Below are 21042 nucleotides of genomic sequence, written 5' to 3'. Positions count from 1 at the left end.
CCTGCGGGGCTCCGGCGCTCGCTGCGGTTGGGGTGACGGGTCTGCCCCCCCCTTTCTCCCTGCGTTACCTACCGCCGCCCCGGCAGGGGGTGTCGGCCCGTCCGCGGCGGGGGCAGCGGGGCGTGGGGGCTGTGGGTGGCGGTGAAGGCGGCGTGTGACAGATGTCCTCCTCTGACAGCTCTCGGTATCAGCCCAGTGGCTCCCTGCCATTGGCTCAGTGCAGCCGACCGGCAAGGCAGCTCGCTATAATAACACTATGCCTGCCAGAGGCGGCAGCTCAGACGGCTCCGCCGCGGCCGCGCCGCCGCTCCTCCCCCGGCAGCCGGCGCCGCGCCGAGTCTGAGGGGCTGCGCCCCCGTTCCCGCCCCGTCCCTCAGCCGGCCGCCGGCACCGCACGCCCCGCGGGCCCCCCGGCCCGGCCCGGCGCTCCCCGCCGAGCCGCGGCCGGCCTGAGCGCCCCGCCGCCGGCGGGGAGGCGGCCCCGGCCCCATGGAGTGCTACTACATTGTCATCAGCTCCGCGCACCTCAGCAACGGGCACTTTCGCAACATCAAGGGAGTTTTCCGAGGCCCCCTCAGCAAGAACGGGAACAAAACTCTGGTAATGGCTTCTTCTCTTGCCTTCCCCCCGCCCCCCCTCTTCCCTCCGCTTCAGAGCCGCGTCTCCGGCTAACTGGAAACGGCTGCGTGAGCCCCGCCGGCGATGCAGGCGGCCGGGGTGCCGGCCGGCTTTTTGCGCGGTCGCTGGTGCCTTTACGGCCGCGGGGATGCGGTGCCCCCAGCTCCCGCCTGCCGGGCTCCCCTCCTTGCCGGGGGGCTCTCCCTGGGGCAGCCTGCGCAGCGGCGGGGTAGGTGCTTGCGTGTCCTTTCTGAGCCGCCGATGCGGGGGCTGGCGGTGGAGAGGCTGTGGATGGAAAGCCCAGAGACCCGCCTCGGCGGGGAGCCGCAGGGCTGGGGCTGGACGGGCACCCTTCGGCGAGGAGGGCTGCGCCTGGGTCACCGGGTGGCTCCCGTCACCCCTGGTGCCAGGAGCAGCTGGAGGTGCTGCCTTATCAAGTGAAGAAAGGAGCAGAAACTTGGTCGCTTGAGGTCTGAGCTCCTGGGGTAGAGAGATTCATGTGTTCGAGAATAGCTTCAGAAATTATACAAATTTTTATTTGTCAGCTGCGAAGTTTGAAGCAAAGCTCTGGGTTTGGAAGGAACTGATGGGTTTAGGTAATTTGGCCAGATACTCTGAAAGTCTGTACGGGCTACTAAAGCTGCTTCTATATGCACGTGCCATGCTTTGATATCTTAACATCGATTGGGTTTCCTGTGGTTTTTGCTGACTTGTTGTGACTCGTTTCACCGTTACTACTGAACTTTAATGGAAGAGTAATGATGCGATAGTATTGGCAATACATGTGCTGTCCTGCCCGTTCAGTTAGAAGGGATGGAGGATAACAGCAGGCGGGGTGAGCTGCATCACGTAGCATCTCAGTCACGGCACAATAAAGTGCGGACAGATGTCTGGAGAGTAGGATGGAGCTGGAAGAGGGGCTTAGCCATGTTGTTTATCGCCCTCTCCCATCATCATTTTACTCCGAAATCCCCTTTGGATGAGATGGAGCAGAACTTACTCACCGCATTCTTGTTCCCTCGAATACACGACCTATATTGATGGGGAATTTACTAAAGTACTTAACGTTTGCTAGAGTTGGCAAGCTTGCAATTTCTTCCTAAATAAAGAGATGAAAGCAAGCCTGAGCCAAGTCATAAAAATAGTAACTACTACGAGAGAATCTGAGGCAGATTTTTGGACTGTTTCAAATGTAAAGTTCCTGCTTTCAGGTTGTAAATCTCACTGCAATTTTATTTGCTGTGGATTCCTGCATATTTTTTCTGTTAGGGATTACATTATTGGAATTTTAAACAACTATTTGTAGTATCCATGAGATGGCAATATGTATGTAATAATTCACTGTTGCAGCTGTGAAACCAAGACCTACTGTAGAAATATTTGGTACACTTTAAATAATTGCACGATGCATCGCCTTCTTTCTACAGAACAATTTCAGTAAAGATGCATTTGGCAAGGATGAAAATACTCTGATGTAACTTTTGGACTGGGTATTATCTTGCAATTCATAATTGATTCTGCTTCAATAGCATTTTATTCTTGCTTCTTAATTTTTTTTTCTCTTGGCAAAAAACCAGCTCTGTATTCTCAACGTTCCTGATTGATTTATTTACTGATAAAGCCATTGGTGACCAAAATGTGTTTGAGAAGACTGGTGTTAACTTAAAATTCAAATAAACATATTGTGTAGGCTTTGAAACACTCTGGAAAGAAATTTAACTCAACCCTGCTCTTCAGGGAGCTAGAACAGACGTGAGGGGAGAAAAGGCTGTATTGGTTGTGGATTTGCCACGAGAAACCTTACCTTTGAAAGCTTTTGTTGTGAGCAGTGTAACTGCGAAAGTTTTCGCTGGGATAAAAAGGGAGAGTTCTTGATGTTGGCTCTGTGGACAGCAAAATAAAGTCCTTCACTATGAAATAAATGGTATATGTAGACATATATAGAGACTTGTAATTATGTTCGAGTGATATTTAAATTAAAGGAGATGAAAATACCATTGGGTTGTGATGCAGGGTGATTGGATAGTTCAGACTAATAGTTCTGAGGCGCTGAAGTACCTTTCAGCCAGCTTCTATGGGAAAATGAAATGTTACATTGTTTCAGAGCATCAGTCACTTTCACTGTAAACAGGCTTTCAAACTTCAAAAGATGAAAATCTTTATTAACACAAAGTAGAAGATGCCTTTAGAAGTTCTGGGAAGAGTGCAGCCTTTTAATATGCTCTTGGTGTCTTCCATCCTAGAATAAGACTAAGGAGAAACAGCAATTTGTAAATCTGAAAACCAGAAATACTTGGGAGCTGGTCTGACTCGAATGTAAAGCAAATCATCTGTGCTCCAAGCTTTCTAAAATCACTGCTTCCTTGTAAACTGAGGAGAACCTGAAAACAGCCTCTGTTTCTACAGCGTAGAATTGCTTCTCTGGAAAACTTAAGATATTTGTTAAGCTTTGCTTCTGTTGAAAATTTCTGCCACCATACTGTAGATACATGAAAGATACATGCTACAGTAGAATTTCATAGCAAGTAGGAAAGTGCTGGTCCTAGCCCAGTGATGAAGTTGTGGTTTCAAGATGATTTCACGTTAGCCTATTTGCAAACCTGGAGCTGGTTAGGTGTCGGGAGGAAGGTCTTTAGAGCTTTTGGCTGCTGTTCCACTCGGAAGTGACTGATATTCACCTGCAACTCATCTTTTTTTTTTTTTTTCCTACTCTCCAAGAGAGGTCACTGAGAAACACTTTCCTGACTGTCCTTGCAGGTGATCCTTACATGTTCATCCTCTGCCTGCATCCCACTTCATGCAGAATTAAAGTTGTTTAAAGCTGTACAAAGTTTTGGTTCAAAGCTCCCAGAAGGTAACAGGAAGAAAGAGCTACAAATCTCTGCTTGCCTAAGTAGAGAACATGAAGTGCAAAGCTTCATCTTTCCTACTTTGAGTGTTTTTTTTTTTAAAAAAAGTCTTTCTAGGTGGGGAGAATCAGAGAGTTACTTTTTGGTAAAAAGGTAGAACAACAGTGTTTCTGTAACCTAGTTCCCAGGCATGGCCTTTCCCGAAGTGTTATCTATCTGCAGTGCCACTGATTGTAGGGCTTGGAGGTGGGGTTATTTAGGAGGTGGAAGGAAGTGGATGAGGGATGAAAATAGGGAGTAGGAAGAGGGAGGGACGGCTGCAGTTCTGTTGCTCAAAGGAAGGTGTATGGGGAAAATCTGAGCTTGAGGAGAAGTGAAAGGCACAAGAGGGAGCAAAGCGAAGGGTGGAATTAGGCAAACTGGGAGAAGAGGCTACTGTAAAAAAACACTTTTAAAAATTAAATAAAATAAGAAAGAAATGCTTGTGAATGAACCTTTAGTGAGATGGTGGGGGAAAATGAATGTGCGCATATCTACGTATGGGTCTGGGTATCTGATGGTATAGATTTGCATGCATGTGCTCCCCCAGGCCACGGGGTAACTGTGCAGTGTGGGTAGGGTCCGCTTACCCAATTGTAATCTGCTGCTCCTTATCAGGAATATAATTCTGAATTATGAATTGATGGGAAAGGGGCTCAGCACATCTGGAAGAATAGCATCCAAACTCTTCACATTCCTTCAGAAAATGCAGCAGTTTGGTTAAGAGAAATTGGTGGTATCTGGGCCTTTGGATGAGGCTTTATCCTCTCCCACTGCAGCTTCTACTGTCTGAAATAGTCTTCAAATACGGACAATGTCATGATGATAGTTTATCTACTACTGGAGTGCTCCGTGGCAGCTCTTTGTAAGGGGTGTGTGGCTGTTTTTTTTTGGTGGAGCACTGTCTGAGTGAACTGACTACTGTCTGGTCTTCGTGTGGCAAATGTTTTCTGAAGAAGAAACTCAAAATTTACTATGTGGGTCGGTAATAGGCAATGAGGTTGCAAATTTCTGATGCTCTTTCTGTGTTTTTATGTAATATTGCTTATGCCTTGCTGTTTTAATGAATATAGGCCTGATTGCTTGGCCATTTATTGGCAGGGTTCATACTTTGTGACTCTGAAGTTTTTCCCAAGGCTGTTCTTTTTAGCAGTAGCAGTCTATAGAAATTAATTTGCTACAAACTCTTCCTTTTGTCCATGGCCTCCTGAAGTTTTCATGCACTTACTGAGTCCTTTTTTTTTTTTTTTTTTTTTTAATGCCTTAAGGTATTGATGTCAAATTTTGCTAGTAGTCTTTCTTTGTAATTCATCTTCCTTGCTGTGGCTGATGTCTTGTAGCTTATAATCTCAAAAAGTATTGGAACTTGTAAGAAAGAATAGCTCTCTGGAGGAAGAAATCAGTTGTTTGGAGTCACAACCACAGGTGATTTGCTAAATCCTTACGATGTCTTTCAGAATATAAATCGAACCATTTTAAGGCATTATCCTAGTTATATGTATGATTTCTGGTTGGTCAGCAGGAGAACTGACTCTTTGCTTGGTCTTCCAAGTAGCTGGTACATGGGTAGTGACTGAATATCTGCTATTTTACCCTTAGGTACTCCACTAGTGTAAATGCCTCCGTATCAGTTTCATCAAGACTTACAGTGTTGGAGAACTGGCCGTGTAGGGCTCGTTCACTTCTTTTAGTGTGACAAATGAATTTTCTCTGTTGGTGATCAGAATAGGTAAGGCCCTATTACTTGCCCAGGGAGGTCAGTGAAAAGTTTAGACCTTTAGATGGTATAAATTGCTACTTTAATTCTAATTTTAAGTGTCCTGTTGATACTGATAGAAAGTAGGTAAGATCAAAAGTTTCCTGGTAAGTAATTGGTTAAAGGCCTGTCGTTTCCAGTGTACTGAACACATATCATTATTGTTATGCACAATAATAGATTTCTATGTATGCATATATGTATATAGGTTTATTCTGTGGTTATAAATACATACACAGGGGACTTCAGCGATAGAACTGAAATAGTGGTCCCCAGCTCCAAGGGAGGAAGGCACACATTATCTCAAACTGGAATCAAACTCTGGACTCAATGTGGTAAGCCTTGTGGGGAGGAAGATCACATGAACGTCAGGTGGCTACCATGTAGTACAGCTTTATGCCTCTCAGTCAGCTTGGACATGGGTGCAGGGAATGCACCTTTAAAATACAGTGTAGGTACAGGCCTGTCTATAAAGCTCTTGAATGTCTATTTAGACCATCCGATTGTTTGTACCATCAGCTGTCTTGCTTCTTAGGTTTATTGAACAAAACTGCCTTGAATTTTTATTTTTATACCTCTGTGTGTGTGTGTGTATATATTAAAAAAATACTTAGAACTTTTTAAAGAAGTCCTATGGCTTAGTTCTGCTCTGTGGAGTTCAGATATTGATGTGCTAGTGTCTTCTGAAAATGCCATCTGTTGTTCAGGCTGTCTTTTGTCTTTAGTTCTTTTATGTTTTGTAGAATATTTCTGTATTTTCATACCAGCTAGAGTAAATATGTTGTGGTGGACATGAAAATCTATTTTATGAGAATTTCTCTTAGAAATGTCCATACCCTGCTACAGTAAGAAAGCAATAAACTACCTGTAAAACAGCTTTTCTGATGGAGAATACTGAAGCTGTTGTACTTCGGCGTCATCAGGTGGAAACATCTGCTGATTTCAAACTATCTTAATACATATGTAAAATAAACAATACTTACCATGCGTTTATTTTAAATACTGGTAAAAACAGGTCTTGCAGTCCTGTTTGCCATATATTGTATATTACCAGTAGCTGAAGGTAATTTTTAAATTATATCTTATGCATGCGGGATTTAATAAAGCTGTTGCAAAGTATTGGTTTTTGTCTTCAGTGTTGCAGAGTTTGTAGGGTTGAGTTGTTAGGCTGGAGTTATATTTGTTAAGGGAGAAAAATCATCTGTTACTTTCATCAGTGGTTTGTCCCCTGTGGATCTGCTAATGTCTTTGGCATTTCAGTGTGCTCATGACCTGAGTTTGGAACTTGAAAATGTTCACATTTTTCCTATGAGAGAAGCTGAACAGCCCTAACTCATTAAAATATTAAAATGACAAACAAATTCTACCTAATTTAATTTGAATAGTTAATCAATGTCACTTAAATCATGATTGAAAACCAACCACTCAGAAGACAACAATAATATGGTAAAATGGAAGCAACAATAAAATTGTATCTGTATTCTACTTCTAGAGTTCATTTGTGTGAATGCAAGTGACTCTTTTTTTTTATAATTAACCTATTGGTAGTAGTACTGATCCAAAGCATCATCAAGAGGGTCATGTTCAGTGAGTTGAGCGAACAGGAGGCTATCATAACTTAAGTGTATTTCCAGAGCAACTGTGAGAGGTCGCAAGTCTCGTGCAGTGAGACACGGCGCTTTCATGTCCATCAGACGCTGTATGAGTGCATTGTCTGGTCCAAAAAATATTAGGAGCTGGAGTCCAACATGCAGCAGATTTGAACTGGGACAGCTTCTATTTCAGAGCTACTACTGAGGCAGACTTCGGTCCTGTAAAAGCTTATTAAATGCATGGTAAGCCTCAAACACATCGGTATTCTGTTGAATGAAAGTAGGCTATTACTACACTTGTTTAGTTTTTTCAGATCAAGGCCTTGAAGAGTAAGTCTGAGGAGAGCCTTTGCCTTGAATATTTTCTGATGCAAATATCCACAGTAATCTCTTAGCTCAGAGATACATAACATTAATTTTAATACATTGCTCAAATATGCTAACTGGCCGACAGCGGGTTGGCTTCCGTATTTTCAAAACCACACATTTTTTTGATTCATTAGACGTAGTGAACCTTCTCAAGGTACAGGCTGCAATTCTACAAGTCTCGCCTTTCCTGTAGGCTGTGGGAACATACGGGTATTCTGACCTTCCTATCAGCAGGGATTCGCCATTGAAAAAACTGGTTAACTGTGAGGAGCACATCTAGAGGACACTGAGTAGTAGCCTTTTAATTTAGCACATTGGGTTTTTGAGTAGGACTTGACTAAGTAGCTGCAAGATCTTGGACGCACCGAACTGGTGACAATTACAATATTTACTTTTATGAATGGCACTTAGGCGTGCCAAAAGGAACAACTAATCTCTGCAAAAGTCAAAGCTATTGAATAGATGTGTCTTGAGATATAGGGAGGGACTAAGATAATCCCACAAAATCAATCCAGGGCATTTTCTATTATTTAATATCTTAGTACAGTTAATAATGATGGTGACATTATTTATAGCATAGATTCTTTAACACTGCTTGGTGGTGGTGGCAAGTGAGTTGATTTTTTTGTGATTCAAATGTAAACACAGGAGAGGGAGTGAGCCTTCCTAATTTAGCTGTGTCTGGCCAATCCTTTATAAACAAATCCTAGTCAGACTCTTATTTTTCCACACATTTTCGGAGCAAGAACAAACCCTTTTCCTCCAGCATTCTTGAGAGACTGTTACATGATGAGCTGTGGCTTAGTGTTGTTTAAAAAACCCCAAAGTAAACAAAACAACATTTACTCACAAGGAGGCACAATATTTGTCATGTTTAATCTTGTTTTTTCAACAGGGATAAGAAAACTGCTTGAAGGCGTCAGGAAACTGGAATTTTAAACTCATAGTGTAATTAATTTATTTTGTTAAAATATGTTTACAATTCCCTTCCTCCGAGGACTAGCCATGGCAGGGGTACAGATTGGGCAGAGAGTTTCATTTTTCCCTTGGCAGAGGATGTTTGTACTGAACCATCTGAGTTGTGTGTGAACATGAATTTCTGTGGAACCCTATTTTTTTAATGAGTTCAGATAGTAAACTTCCAAATATGTTCAATATGGAATTTTAAATGGTGGTAGTTACACAGATAGTGTTGCAAGAAAGGAAATGCAAATTCTTTCCCCCCAGCTCTAAGGGCAAGTCCTCAAATAAGGCCTGGAGAGTAATCTCTAAATCTCCCACCTCGCATTGCTTTCCTCATTGCCTACAACAAAGAACAGGTGTTTGACTTAAAATTCTTGAAATGTCTTGGAAAATGTTTAGATTTGGTTTGAGGAACTGAGACAGGTTTGTGGGTTTTTTAAATTGTTTATTTTTTTCAAGTCCCTCATAAATATTTTTGTTTCGTACAAATGACTTAGGACTTGTCAGGTTTTTTGTCTGACTGTGCTGATTTGCCTTTCTTTAAAATGATTTTTTTTGTGTGAAAAATGATGTTTTTGAGAGAAACGCTCCTTTCCCCAAACAGCGAGTGATCAGGCTACCTCCTCTGGGACCCAGCTCAGCTCAAATATTCACATAGCTAGATTTCTCACAGGTAGCATATAGCTGTATTACTTACATTGGCCAAGTGTTGGTCAGGTTGTTTCCTTTAAAACTTCATAGTGCAAAATGTCTGGTACAATTTGCCTCTTCACCTTATAGAAGTAAGTTTCTGGAGTAGGAAAACTGCTTCCTTTCCAGGTTGCTGATAACATACTTCCACAGCAAATACAAATCAATGTATCTGAGACCTGTGAGACTGTAATGAAAAAAAAAGCAAACCCCAAAGTCTTTTCTGTGTGTAGGTGTCCATAAAGTTTGTGGATTTTTTTTTTTTCAGTTAATACACTTACAACTTGATTTACATGGCAGAATGTAAGTGTTCTTTTAGGGTATCTGTTTAAATAGCTGTGGATTTTAAATATTTAATTTCTGCTGAAAGTGTTTTTAGCAGGAGACCACAATACTCATTACAAAATAGCATATCAGCTACTACTTAATAAAATGGATTTTGATAAAATGTCTGGAGTTAAAACTTGGGGACACTCTTGGTCTGTTTAGGATTGTGTTGCATATGGGGGTCTAGCAGAGCAGTCCATGCTGCAACCTGAGCCTAAATCTGTAAAGCAAAATATTTGATTTTTTTAAAAAAAAATTTTTTTTTTAAACTAGTCCTTACTGAAACTTATAAATATTTAGGGAAGTTTGCTTAAAGGTGTTTCATCGTATAAGATGTTTGGTCTTGCCCTGTTGGAAACAGTTGGCTTTATCGTGACAGAGAATAGTGTGGACAAAGACGTTCATGGTCAGCCTTACCGGTCTCTAAACCTGCCCTGTCCCAGGCTCGGCACTTAGGTCTTAGGCCGTTCCCAATTTGCAGGTTTACTTTCTGCCCTTTTCAGTGATGCTGTTTTTCTGTGGTAAGAAAAAAGGCATGTAGTCTTCCAGTATCATGTCCCGTTCACTTCTCCTTAACTTCTCGGTTAATTGCTGGCGGTGCTGGGAAGGAGCAGAGTGGTGGCAATAAGGAGTGCCTGGGAGGTGTGGACAGGGAGGATGGCAAAGTGACCTGAGCAGCACATGGGTACCAGCTGCAGGGCAGCGCTCTGGCCTTCTGCTCCCGGTGGGCAAGGAGTGAGCATGTCATTGACTGTTACGGCCTTTGGAAAAGGCAGGGGTTTTAAAAGTGTATTTGTGGCTATAGTAATAAGCTTCTCTGGACCAACAGACTTGAATTAACCAGCAAAGGTAACTTTTACATTGAGGCTTTTGTTTATTTATTGTGTTAGCATTTTTCATATGTGTTTGGATAACTTGTTTTTATACCCCTAAATGTTAATACCGAGGAAAATGAAGCTCATAGGAGATGTCAAGAATGACTTACCTATTCCATTGACACAAAACATCATCCCCATTTTTAATAGCACATGAAGATGTTTATCTAGGTGTTAAACACTCATTTGGTTTGGTTTCTGAATTTAAAAAGTGACAAAGTAGAGAACTAATATAAATAACATTATACCAGAGATCTCGGGCTTCTTATGTACTTGCAGCATAGCACACTAGGCTATATTTCCCAGTATTTTCTTTTAAAGTATTATATTTTTACAAAATACTCTTTATTGTCAAAAAAAGTGATACAAAGTTTAGGTTTGCTTGAAAGTGAGACTCTGGAAACTTCTTTATGTAATTACATGAACATTGTGGTTTTTTACATGAGCAGTAAAGTATAGCTAGTTAATGCTTTAGAATACTGAGTTTAGCAGTGGGATATACTGGTGAATAGACTGGGGTTTTGTTGGTTCTTTGCACTGGTATTTCTAATAATAATGTTGATTTTTCTGATAGTTTTAAGGAAAATATTCTTTCACAAGGGAGAAGAATCAAGATAATGCCTGCTTGTCCGTAGTGCAAATGAGCCACTAAGTCATCTGACACCTGTTCATTTGGCAGATAAGCAAATGTGTGTAAACTAGCAGGTAGAATTAAGAATTAGATTAAATCAGTTTTAAAAGAGCACTTCCAAAGGTTTATGGAATTGTTATACTAATGGCCTGTTGAGCAGAGAGAAGAACTTGCTACCAACAGGAAGTCAGAAGTTCTTGAGAGTTTCTTTATGAAACACCTTTGAGTGCTCATGGGTATGGAAGTGTCAAGGCAATGTAATGAGAAAAAAGTCTAGTGAAACCTGGTAGCTGTAGCATTATGCTGGGCAGCTGCAGGTGGTGATGGAGTGTGCCCAGAGTGGACCTGCTTTATAAATAACAGAAATAAAGAAGAAAAGTAGAGTTTTCCAGTGCATAGCTAGGTGTGCAAAGGAAACAAAAATACCCAAGCTATTTCATGCAGAGAAAAGAAAGAGTTACTAAATGATAGCAAGCAATTACAGTGAGTAATGATAAGATGGAACTGGAAAAAGATCATGACAAATGTTTGCCTATTGCTGTCGGCATATTTGTGGTGACAGTGGCAGTATCTGTGTTCGTTCAGGTTCTTGCATTGAGAAACTAGATAGACTTGGAGAATTTTTGTGCAGTTAGACTCCTCTTGGAGGTGCATGATGCACAGCAGCAAGCTCGAGTTAAGAGATGGGAAATTCTGATCAGGTACAAGGAAAAAGAAAAATTTTGAGGGTGGTCCAACACTGGAAGAGGTTGCCAGAGAGACTGTGGGAACTCTGTCTTTGGAGATGCTCAAAAGTTGACCAAGCAGCCTTAATCTACTTGGATGTGCTTTAGGCGAGGCGTAGGATTAAATGTCCCTTCCATTCTGAATCAGTGTTATGATTCGATGTTTGATCTGTAGGAGAGCGGCTTTTAATTTAATCTTTTGTAATGAGGCTCCTTGGGTGTAGGGGAATAGACAGGGATCGGCGACCGGAAGATCATGGGATATGACGGAAAGATAGACTCCTCCCCATAGGAGTGGCAGGAACAGGAAGCGCAAGAGCTATATAAGCGTGTGACGCAGCTAAATAAACGGACATTTTGTATCCATCATATTGATGTCTGTGCATCACTGTCCCCAGGGTGGGTAGAGCCCTGTGTCCCGGAGATATGCGGCCCAAGATAAGTTCTCCCATAGAAGCATACAGCAACACTTGGGGAGCGAGGCACATCACTGTCACATCCTGCTCGCAGCCTTTCAGGGCCATTGGGTGTTCATGGCTCACCTTGTCCCAGATGATGGATAGTTGGCAGGAGTGGTGTCTCCACTGACTTTTTCTGGAGATCTCATCTGTCAGACGTCCGAAATAAAGTGCTTGTTTCAGCTCTAAGTAACAAATAAATCAAATGCAACCATTGAATCTACTTCTGATTTCTTTTTAGGGATTCCCGAGCTGAGTCATGCAATTCATAGACAGTGACCCAATTTGTAATTAAGAAAGATGATGGACTTGGAACTTGTCCAAAACTAATTCATATTTAGCTCTCACCCCCACAAATCATATGTGTTATCAGCAGTGTCTTATTGATTACACTTTTTCATATTAAAAATTGCTGGAGTATATAATCTTAATTTTGGAAGGACTTTTAAAAGGTACTCAGGAGCGCTACTGATAGAGGAATTGATTTGTTGTCAATAGAACAGCATTATGCAGAGGCAATAAAAACTCAAGGTTAGCATTTTCTAAAGGCATTGTATGCTGCACTCCTGGGTTACCAGAAAAATAAGGAGCAGCCATAAAGCTTATCTTCTTTAGCCCACAGAACTCTTGCACAGTGGGATGGGCAGTGTATGCTTCCACAGTTTGAGTATTTCCAGGAAATTGGTCAGGTCTTTTGCATCTTTTCATACAGTGGGTATGGTTTGCTTGTGTTGATTTTGTTTGGGCTTTATATATTTATATACTTAGTTTATATAATATATTTTAATATAATATTTAATATAATATAGATTATACAAAATATTGTTATCTATTATATTTTTATATATATTTTGTATATTCAGATCTATTGTCTGAACATAGTGGTGTGGCATCATAGTAATTTCTTATAGTTCATGATTTACGTAGAGGAAATGTGACTTTGAGGGAAGGCAGTGGTAAAGCTCCTTATGAGTGGCTGAATCACTCTTTTCTGTAAGAGGGGGCTTTTTTATACAAACAGACAGTTTTGAATTATTTGAATGGGAATGAGCAGAAGACCAACTTGGAGAAGTCCCCATAGAGCAAATGTCTATGTGAAGCCTGTGTATGTTCTCCCCCGTCCCGATCACACCAGAAATTTCGAGCTTGCTTTGAAGTGCTCTGGGTGCTGCAGGACAGGTAGTGGCTAATGCTGGCCATGCAGTAGTCAAGAGATGAATGTTGGATTTATTTTCAGATTGGTTAGTAGAGTAACCGGAGCCATCTATAATCACCTTCTTAAAAAAAAAAATCTGTCAGAAGTTTGATGCATAGTAAATGTGAAGGCTACAATATGGAATAAATTATCAAATGGCTCAAGTTCAGTGTCTCTTAGACTACGGGGTGGGGGTGGGGGTAGAGGAGATTACACTTGTATTTTACACCTGCCAAATTGAATTACAGCAACAAATCTGTATAATTACAATTCAGAGACCATGATTTATTCTCAGAGTTAGGTAATTAGAAGCAGGACTACACATGAAAGTTCAAATTAGATTCTTAGAAAGAGTCCCTTGCATGAATATGACCATACAGAAATCAGTGTTCTCATCTCTTCTATTTTAAGAATTTTGAATCATAATGTAAAGTGACTCATCCATTATTTCCTCATGTCTTCATCAGTAAGACGTGCAAGAAATTGTTCCTTTGATTGTTTCCCTGCAAATGTGAAATCCTTACAGTTTATTCTCTTTTCAACAGGCATTCATAAATCCAATTAACATTAACGAGTCTCCCATGTGTGCATCAAGAGAGAAAAAATGGACTTTTTGTCTCTTAAAGTATGTGTTTAACTGCAGAAAGAATGAAGAATAAACTATTGGTGAATTACAGGTTACAAAGTCAGTAGCTTCTATCTCATTTTTGCAGTAGCTAATACATTCCCCTGGCTCTCTCTCCCTTGTCAAGGGTCCTTGTATGAGCTATAAATGCAGGATAAGCAGTGCTAATGGTGAAGTGGAAAGTGTTTTTATTACCTCCAGTTCTAAGATTAATTACTAATAGGCTACATTTTCAACCCAATGGCAGGATTACAATAGTGGTACTGTAACTGTACTTCTGCTGTCTCATGATATAACTCTATGGGAACCGGGTGAAAGAAAGTAAAAAAATATTAATATCTCAGTGACCTATAAAGAAGAAATACTTACTCGGTGACTTTGTCTATTACTTGGTAATATTTCTTGTTTACTTGTGGTGGACTCTTAGAGCAGCTACGGCTTTCCCAATGACATGGGAGAAGTCTTGATCGAGCTCAACGCTGTTAGCAAGTGAATGGTATTTTAGTAAATTAAATACTGACCTCAAGAATAGCATCTGCTCCTGTTGCTGGCAAAACAGTCTCAACACAGGTCATTTTGCTTAATTTAATTCACTGGTAATTAACACCAACTTTTGATTACTGATTCGGGTATTGGGATTGGGAAGGAAGACTTAAATTGATGAAATACTTCCTGAAATTTGGAAGTTGTGAAGCTTGAATGGGGGCAGGTGACTCACAGCAGTGTTGGGACTGACCACGATGTGTGCGGGGTCCACCACAAGTGCCCCCACAGGTCCCCCCACAGTCTCCTGCCACCCAAACGTGCCGTGTGCCCCCAGTACACCTCTTCAGTCACAGCTGACATACAAAAAGGCTCCTAGGAGCTCATTGCAGTATAAATACACTGAAACCATATGGTCTATTAGAATCATAATATCACTTCAGAGGTTTAGAAATAGGATGTTTATTAGCTGTAATCGCTCCGAAATTTTCATTTAAATGAATAGCCGTAAATACTCAATATAGTTATATTTCCATACAAACCTGTTGTGCAGTTTGGTTCAGAAAAGAAGGCATCATCATTCACATGAGAAAAAGAATGATAAAAGGCTCTTTGGTTGACCCTCGTGCTAGCAGCCGTCTAGTAGGATCATGACTAGGCTCGCATGGAGGTATAGGTTATGACTGCACTCCATGTAAAATGATCTAATGTGTACATCTATATAGGATGCTCTGTGCCTTAAAATAACTGTCGTTGCACTTCTCTGTCATGAAGCATATCCTGATACTATTATTATTTTGAACCGTGTTTCATCTGCGTTATTATTTGAAGTTAAGTATATTTTGTACTGACTAATTACTGTCCCTCCTCGATGGTTACATCCTTCAGATATTTGTAAGCTGTAGGAATCCTCATTACTTGCATCTTTTCCAAGCTTGGCACGTGTAGCGATTTTCCTCTTTCTTCATATATCAATTCCTCTAGTCTTGATTATGCTGTGGCTTTTTTTTTTAGCTTGCTCCAGCTTTTCAGTAAGAATCTATCAAAATGGTTCCCAGTAGTCCATATAAAAGGTGAAATTAGAAGAATTCCATGGATGCTGCTAGCAGTTCCTTGATGTTACAGATATTTGGGGGTAGATTGTGCAGTCTGTATTTATAGTGACATGTGCTTATTCTATACATAGTTTATACACTAACATCATTGGGACTGCTCACTTCATCCTGTTCTTGTCGCTTCCCCAATTCCCTCCTCAGATACCTTGCCACAAATGCAGCGTTTGGCTATGGGTAGAGTTTTTAGTTTTCAGGGTCTGTAGTTGTATTATTGCTTCTCTGTTGCCTTCGATGTATTAGATATAATTTTCAGCCTCTTCAGAAGGTGCTTCGATAAATCTACACTTGTAAGATAGACTTGTTTGTAGGAGTAATGCGATCCTTACCAGGACCCGACAGATTTATTTCCTTCTCCACTATTAATTGCTCAAACTTGTATATGTGTGCATATGTATTTGTTCTTTCCCCTGTGAAAGAACAAAAATAAATATCAAGTATTTCTACACAGGCATAAGTTTTATTTCTGACCTCTTCAGATTTTAATCTTTGCCTTTATATTTCCCCCCCTGTAGGGTTCCCCCACCCTCCCACCCCCATCTGTGGAAAATCTCCCTAGCTTGGTTAGCACTAACTCATTTTGCTGTTGTCCTGCTCTGTGCAAAGCTCACCTCAGTGGGTACATCCATTCTCTGTCATGGCTCTTGGACCTTCCAGTCCGCTATAACTGAGTCTCTTTATCTGCTTTTTCTGGTTTGTGGGATGATCTGAATCCACTGAGGGGTTTGGGTTTTTTTGGTTGGTGCTTTTTTTTGTTTTGTTTTCGTTTTTTTTACTTTTTTTTTTTAAGGAAAAAAGCTATCCAATTTGCTCCTTTCCCTGCAAATATTTGGAAATACCTATGCTGTGTTGAACTTAGATCTCACTGTTGATTCTTATACAGCTGTACAATTTAATTTTCTCAGTTTTACCATTGAGAGTAGATTGGCATTCTCATCACTCACCATCTACCACGACTTCAGGTTCTTCCATCATTTTTTTATAGACTGAATTTTTAAAACAGTAGACATAAATTGAATGAAGTTGAGCTTCACAGCAGACAAGTGCTAGTCACCAATACCCTTAAGTTAATTTTTACTTGTAATGAAACATGAGAGCTGTCAAGATGTGTGTTTATTTAATCTGAAGAAGCATACTGCCTTTGCAACATCCATTTCCTAGTGATGCCGTAGACGGCCAGGCTGCAGAAATACTGAGATTGTCAACTTTTTCGTAACAGGATTAGCTCGTACATCTGTCTAATTGCTCTCTTTCACCTTTCATCGTGGCAGAGAAGTACAGAACAACAACTTGCTGAGATTTCATGTGATTTTGCTTTGGGGCAACTGTGCTGTTTTCTTTTGTCCCCTCCTTCTCTGTGCTGGGGAGCAGGGTGCCTGGAACATGGCGCTAACCTGCCAGCTGGGGTGCAATGGCTACCTTGCTTTCACTCTGGTTAGAGTACCAAGCTTGGCAATGAAAGGAAGGAAAGAAAACATCATAAAACTTTTAAATACAATGCTGACAAGTTAATATGCCTGCTTAAACGTTTGAAAAAATGAAATAAAATCTTGGGATGCCAGGATTGTCTGGTGAGCAATCATTTTCACGACAGAGCTCTGGATTTGAGAAATATTTGAAGAAAATAAACAGATTCAGTGATTATTTTCCTTGACATTGCTCAACATGTTTGTGTTTTTTAAACCATATGGTGAACTTCACTATTTTATGTTTCTTGCTGCCTTTTCCCATTGTCCTGTTCTGTTTCATTTATATCCATAATTTGGAGGGGTACAGATGCCTATGACTACATTACTTGTAATTGAAAATATGATATGCTAAAGGCAATTCTCTCTTATAGTCTCTGTCCTTTTTAATGTCTGTCTGTCCTGTGCTCCTGCTTTTCTTTTTCTCACATGCTCTTTTTTGCATATTTTTCCTCTCTGCCTGTGCCTCCCTAATGCTGCTTTCTTCCTTTTTTGTAGTTTTTTTTGAGCTTTGTTCCATGTCATATTCCAAAACTCTGCAAGTTATTTCTCAAAACCAAATGCTGTTTTAGAAATAGATTAACTGCCTTTGGTCAATCAGAAAATGAGGATTCAAGCTCTGAGCTTTTGTTCTGACTTTTTTTTGGTTTTGTTAGAAGTAAAGAAACATTTTTTTATTATATTGTAAGAATAAGGTCTTTAATACAGTCTTAATTGCTTTGCTTGTTAATTCGTTAGGTCTGGTACAGATTTAATGATATCGCTGCAGCTGGCATTCAGCTGATTGGAAAGACACGACAATTTTTGTATTTAGATATTGCAAATGAGAGGATGGCAAAACCAGTTTATGCTGCCCTATTTCGCTGCTAGTAATACTCCACATTTGTTCTTTTGAGCAGTTCCAAGTGAGAAAAATCCTCATAAAGCATGACTAGATGGAACTCAGAAGTTTGTATTTCTAAATGAGTGCATGGTTATTACTATTATTTCTTTTGCTAAAAACCAAGTGGGGCACCAGGATGAGTCTGTGTATGCTCACACATAAGTATACATACATAAAATGTATTTTAAGGGCCATCATTCCTTTTGTAATATGAACAGCGTAGTGAGGGCTGTATTTAGTTATACTTGAGTAAACAGGGTGAAAGCACATGAAAATGAAGTGATGTCTTGTAAAATTTTCTTGCAATTATGTTTTTGGATTTTTTTTCTTGGACAAGGAGAGAACGGTAAAACTGAAATCTGTTATTTTAAATTGTCCGTCATGATGTGAATTCTCCTTCAGGTCTGTAAGATAAAGACCTGAGCTGCTGTCTATGACAAAAAGATATAAAAAAATAATGAAAAAGTGATTTTGAAGAAATGGGTGGTGGGAGAAGAAGCGAAGGAAGATTCAGCTGGTAACAAAGTGCATGGATTGCTTCAATAGCATTGATAGAAATGCTGAGGCGGGTTCGACTGCTGGTAGCTGGAAGAGGGCAGTGTTCATACTGGCAGAAAAATGGACTTTCAGGGGAAGTCTGTGACTCTCTGGCCACTTCTTGAGCAGATCTCAAGAACCTGTGGCAGCGTGTAGCTTTGTTCTGTTGTAGTTGTGAGCTACATGAAGTCAAAAGTCAAGAAGATATTAAAAAAACCATATACTGAAAATTTCATATTGCTTAAACTTTGTGTTTTCTTATAGGCATAGAGGAATGTTAAAAACAGGATTGTGAAAGTTTTGATGACTCCTAACTGTCAAACCTCACTGAAGCTTTCTTGAACAGTTCTGCTTTCTCCAGCTCATCTCCCACAAGAACAGTCTCTCTAGATGACAGGAATAATCAAATGCTCTAATGAAAATATGTATGGTAATTCAGTGCTACCTAAGCATGCACACACATGCACTTGCTGGTCTGTGTATGCACATGGAAGAAGGTCAGCTGTAAGGAGTTAGGCACCCCTTCACACTTGTTCATCACGCTGATGTTTGGAGTGTGTTGAAAAGCTAAATGGCTGGAAAGCAGCTATCTCGTTCAAAAAAGCCACTTAACGAGTTATTCAGTGAGGAAGTAACATCTTTAAAAATATTTAGTGCCACTTGAAGCCTGAAAAGGCAACGTTCTGAAATATTTAAAGACCAGCATCTTTCAGGGGAAAGCTGAGCAGTTCTTATTTTTTAATGTTACAATGGCTCAAATGATAGGAAAAAACATCTCTTGATTATTTTATACTTAGATCCACTTACTACCTGGAAATACAGCATGTACTGCAATATATTAATTGTTCAAAGGTGTCAGATATCAGAAGATAACTGGCTTCATTACACTGTATTAAGCATGTTGGAATGATAGTTTAATATGTTCAAATAGCTAGGCGGGCAGGGATTATGAGCCTTTCTAGCATTTTAACCTAGCATTCCTGTCTCTCTTCGTGTGAACAAGAAGTGGCGTTTTCAGAAAGATTCCTGCTTATTTAGTGTATGTTTTGCTTGTTTAAGCTATATTAAATGTTAGTTTTCAATGTTATATTTAATTTCCTAATGTATGCAATAGAGTTTCTGTTTCCTTTAATGTTGCCTGCATTTCAGAGGTAAATGAAGTGGTATGAGTGGTAAATTCATACATGTACTCAGTCCTCTTTAACTGTCAAGCTTTTGTTGTTAGTCTTAGAAATATTTGTTTATCATCAGACTTGCTAAGTCTTATGTGTTGGGACCAAGACTTGTAACAGTGGTTCGAATCTCATTCTTCCTGAAGCAAAGTGTCTGTCTCACTCATTTTCAGTGTTTGTAGCAACGTATTACAAGTTGTCAGTAAGTGACAGCTTTTAAAATAGGGTCATGTCTTGCTTTTACACTAATAAAATACACTGTAAATGAGATATCTTGTATGTTCTGCTTTAACTGGGCAGTGGTGACTGAATCACATGTTTATTCTGATGTTAGTGTTTAACATATACATGCCTTTGGATACTTTATGTATGTCTGACCTATTGAATAGTCTGAAGATTCCTCAAATTTCTATCCATCTCCACATGGGTACCCTGATCCATGCTAATGAGTGGGAATCAGAAGAGAGTTACTTATGTCTAATATAGCAATAGTTGGACAATGTTTAAGTCAATCATGGGGATGTAGGAATGATCGCATTACCTTGGCTTGAAATGTTACCCTGTGTTATCTGAGCATGCTTTTAGCCTGAGAAACGATGAATAAATCGATTCAGCTTAGCTTTCTTTCCTCCTAAGCTAAGCTAATTTGAATTGCCTTATATTGCTTATGGTTAAGGGCAGGAATGAGGACAGCTGACATACACAGCCTTGTGAGAAGTTGGGATTGCCCGTTTGAGCCATAGGAGCTGCACTGAGGTGGCTTAAATTCTGTAAAATTATTTTTGCCGGTGTCCGCATTATAAATAATTTTAGAGAGTCATTTTGAAGTGAATTGCCTTTCTCCCTTTACCACACATTGGTGCAACTTGCACGGCAGTGCAAGGACAGGTGAACGAGATATATTTTTGTAAACTCTGAGTCTCATTTTCTCCAAAAGCAATGTTAAGCCATCAGTAAGGGTCCAAATCAATGACTGGCCTTCAGAGAGCTTGTAAACATACCTGTTGAGTCTACGGAATCGGAATAAATCTAGTTCAAAGTCAAGTCCCTCATCTGCTTGTGGTAAACGTTTGTTTACACTTACCGCATCAATCTAGAGATCCATCCCCTTGTGCAATTTGTTTTTAACGCAGACATGGCCATATGTCTACATATGATGTAGGCTGAGCTATTTCCAGAATCATAATTTTATTCTATAATGTGAAAGTGTGATTAGATACTGTAATAATTATAATGTTTCCTTTGCAGTGTAACAGGTGATAAAGCAAGACCAGAATAAAATATTTCGAATTTTTGTATTATGTGCTTTGTGCAAACATTCCCGCTTGCACAGATGCATACAAAATTTGTTCCCCATGTGGTTGGTAATGTCCATTTTACCAAGTAAGGAGGTACAAGGGAAGCAGGTCTGTAGAGTAAGAGCATCAAAACCCCACTGTGTGCAATGGATGGACCTGAGGGCTTTTCCTTCCTGCTAGCTCTGAACTGCTCCAGTGGACTGAAAGGCCATTAGCAGGTGGAGTATGTTAGGAGAGTCCTGGAGTACATCTTCCAGTTCCACTTGTGTGCTCCAGGACTTCTCCATGGTGTGCATCAAAACACAGTAAATGAGAGCATTTGGGATGTCCAGAGGTGCACACTTTGGGAACTAAGGTACTAATGCAGACACATCTGCTC

At 40.3% G+C, this 21042-nt stretch overlaps 1 protein-coding gene across 1 annotated transcript in view; it reads left to right on the top strand.

Annotated features, from left to right (window-relative positions):
• The first annotated feature begins 266 nt into the window (after positions 1–266).
• Positions 267–21042, top strand: part of ZNF804A (zinc finger protein 804A) — a 158216-nt gene continuing 137440 nt past the window's right edge. Inside the window, exon 1 of the mRNA XM_075093991.1 lies at positions 267–600. Coding sequence (XP_074950092.1) covers positions 490–600 — 111 coding nt within the window. The 5' untranslated portion in view covers positions 267–489. The remainder of the gene's footprint in view (positions 601–21042) is intronic.

Source organism: Phalacrocorax aristotelis, chromosome 5 (assembly GCF_949628215.1).
Source record: "Phalacrocorax aristotelis chromosome 5, bGulAri2.1, whole genome shotgun sequence".
Classification (NCBI taxonomy): domain Eukaryota; kingdom Metazoa; phylum Chordata; class Aves; order Suliformes; family Phalacrocoracidae; genus Phalacrocorax; species Phalacrocorax aristotelis.
This window is presented reverse-complemented; position numbering and strand designations above follow the sequence as displayed.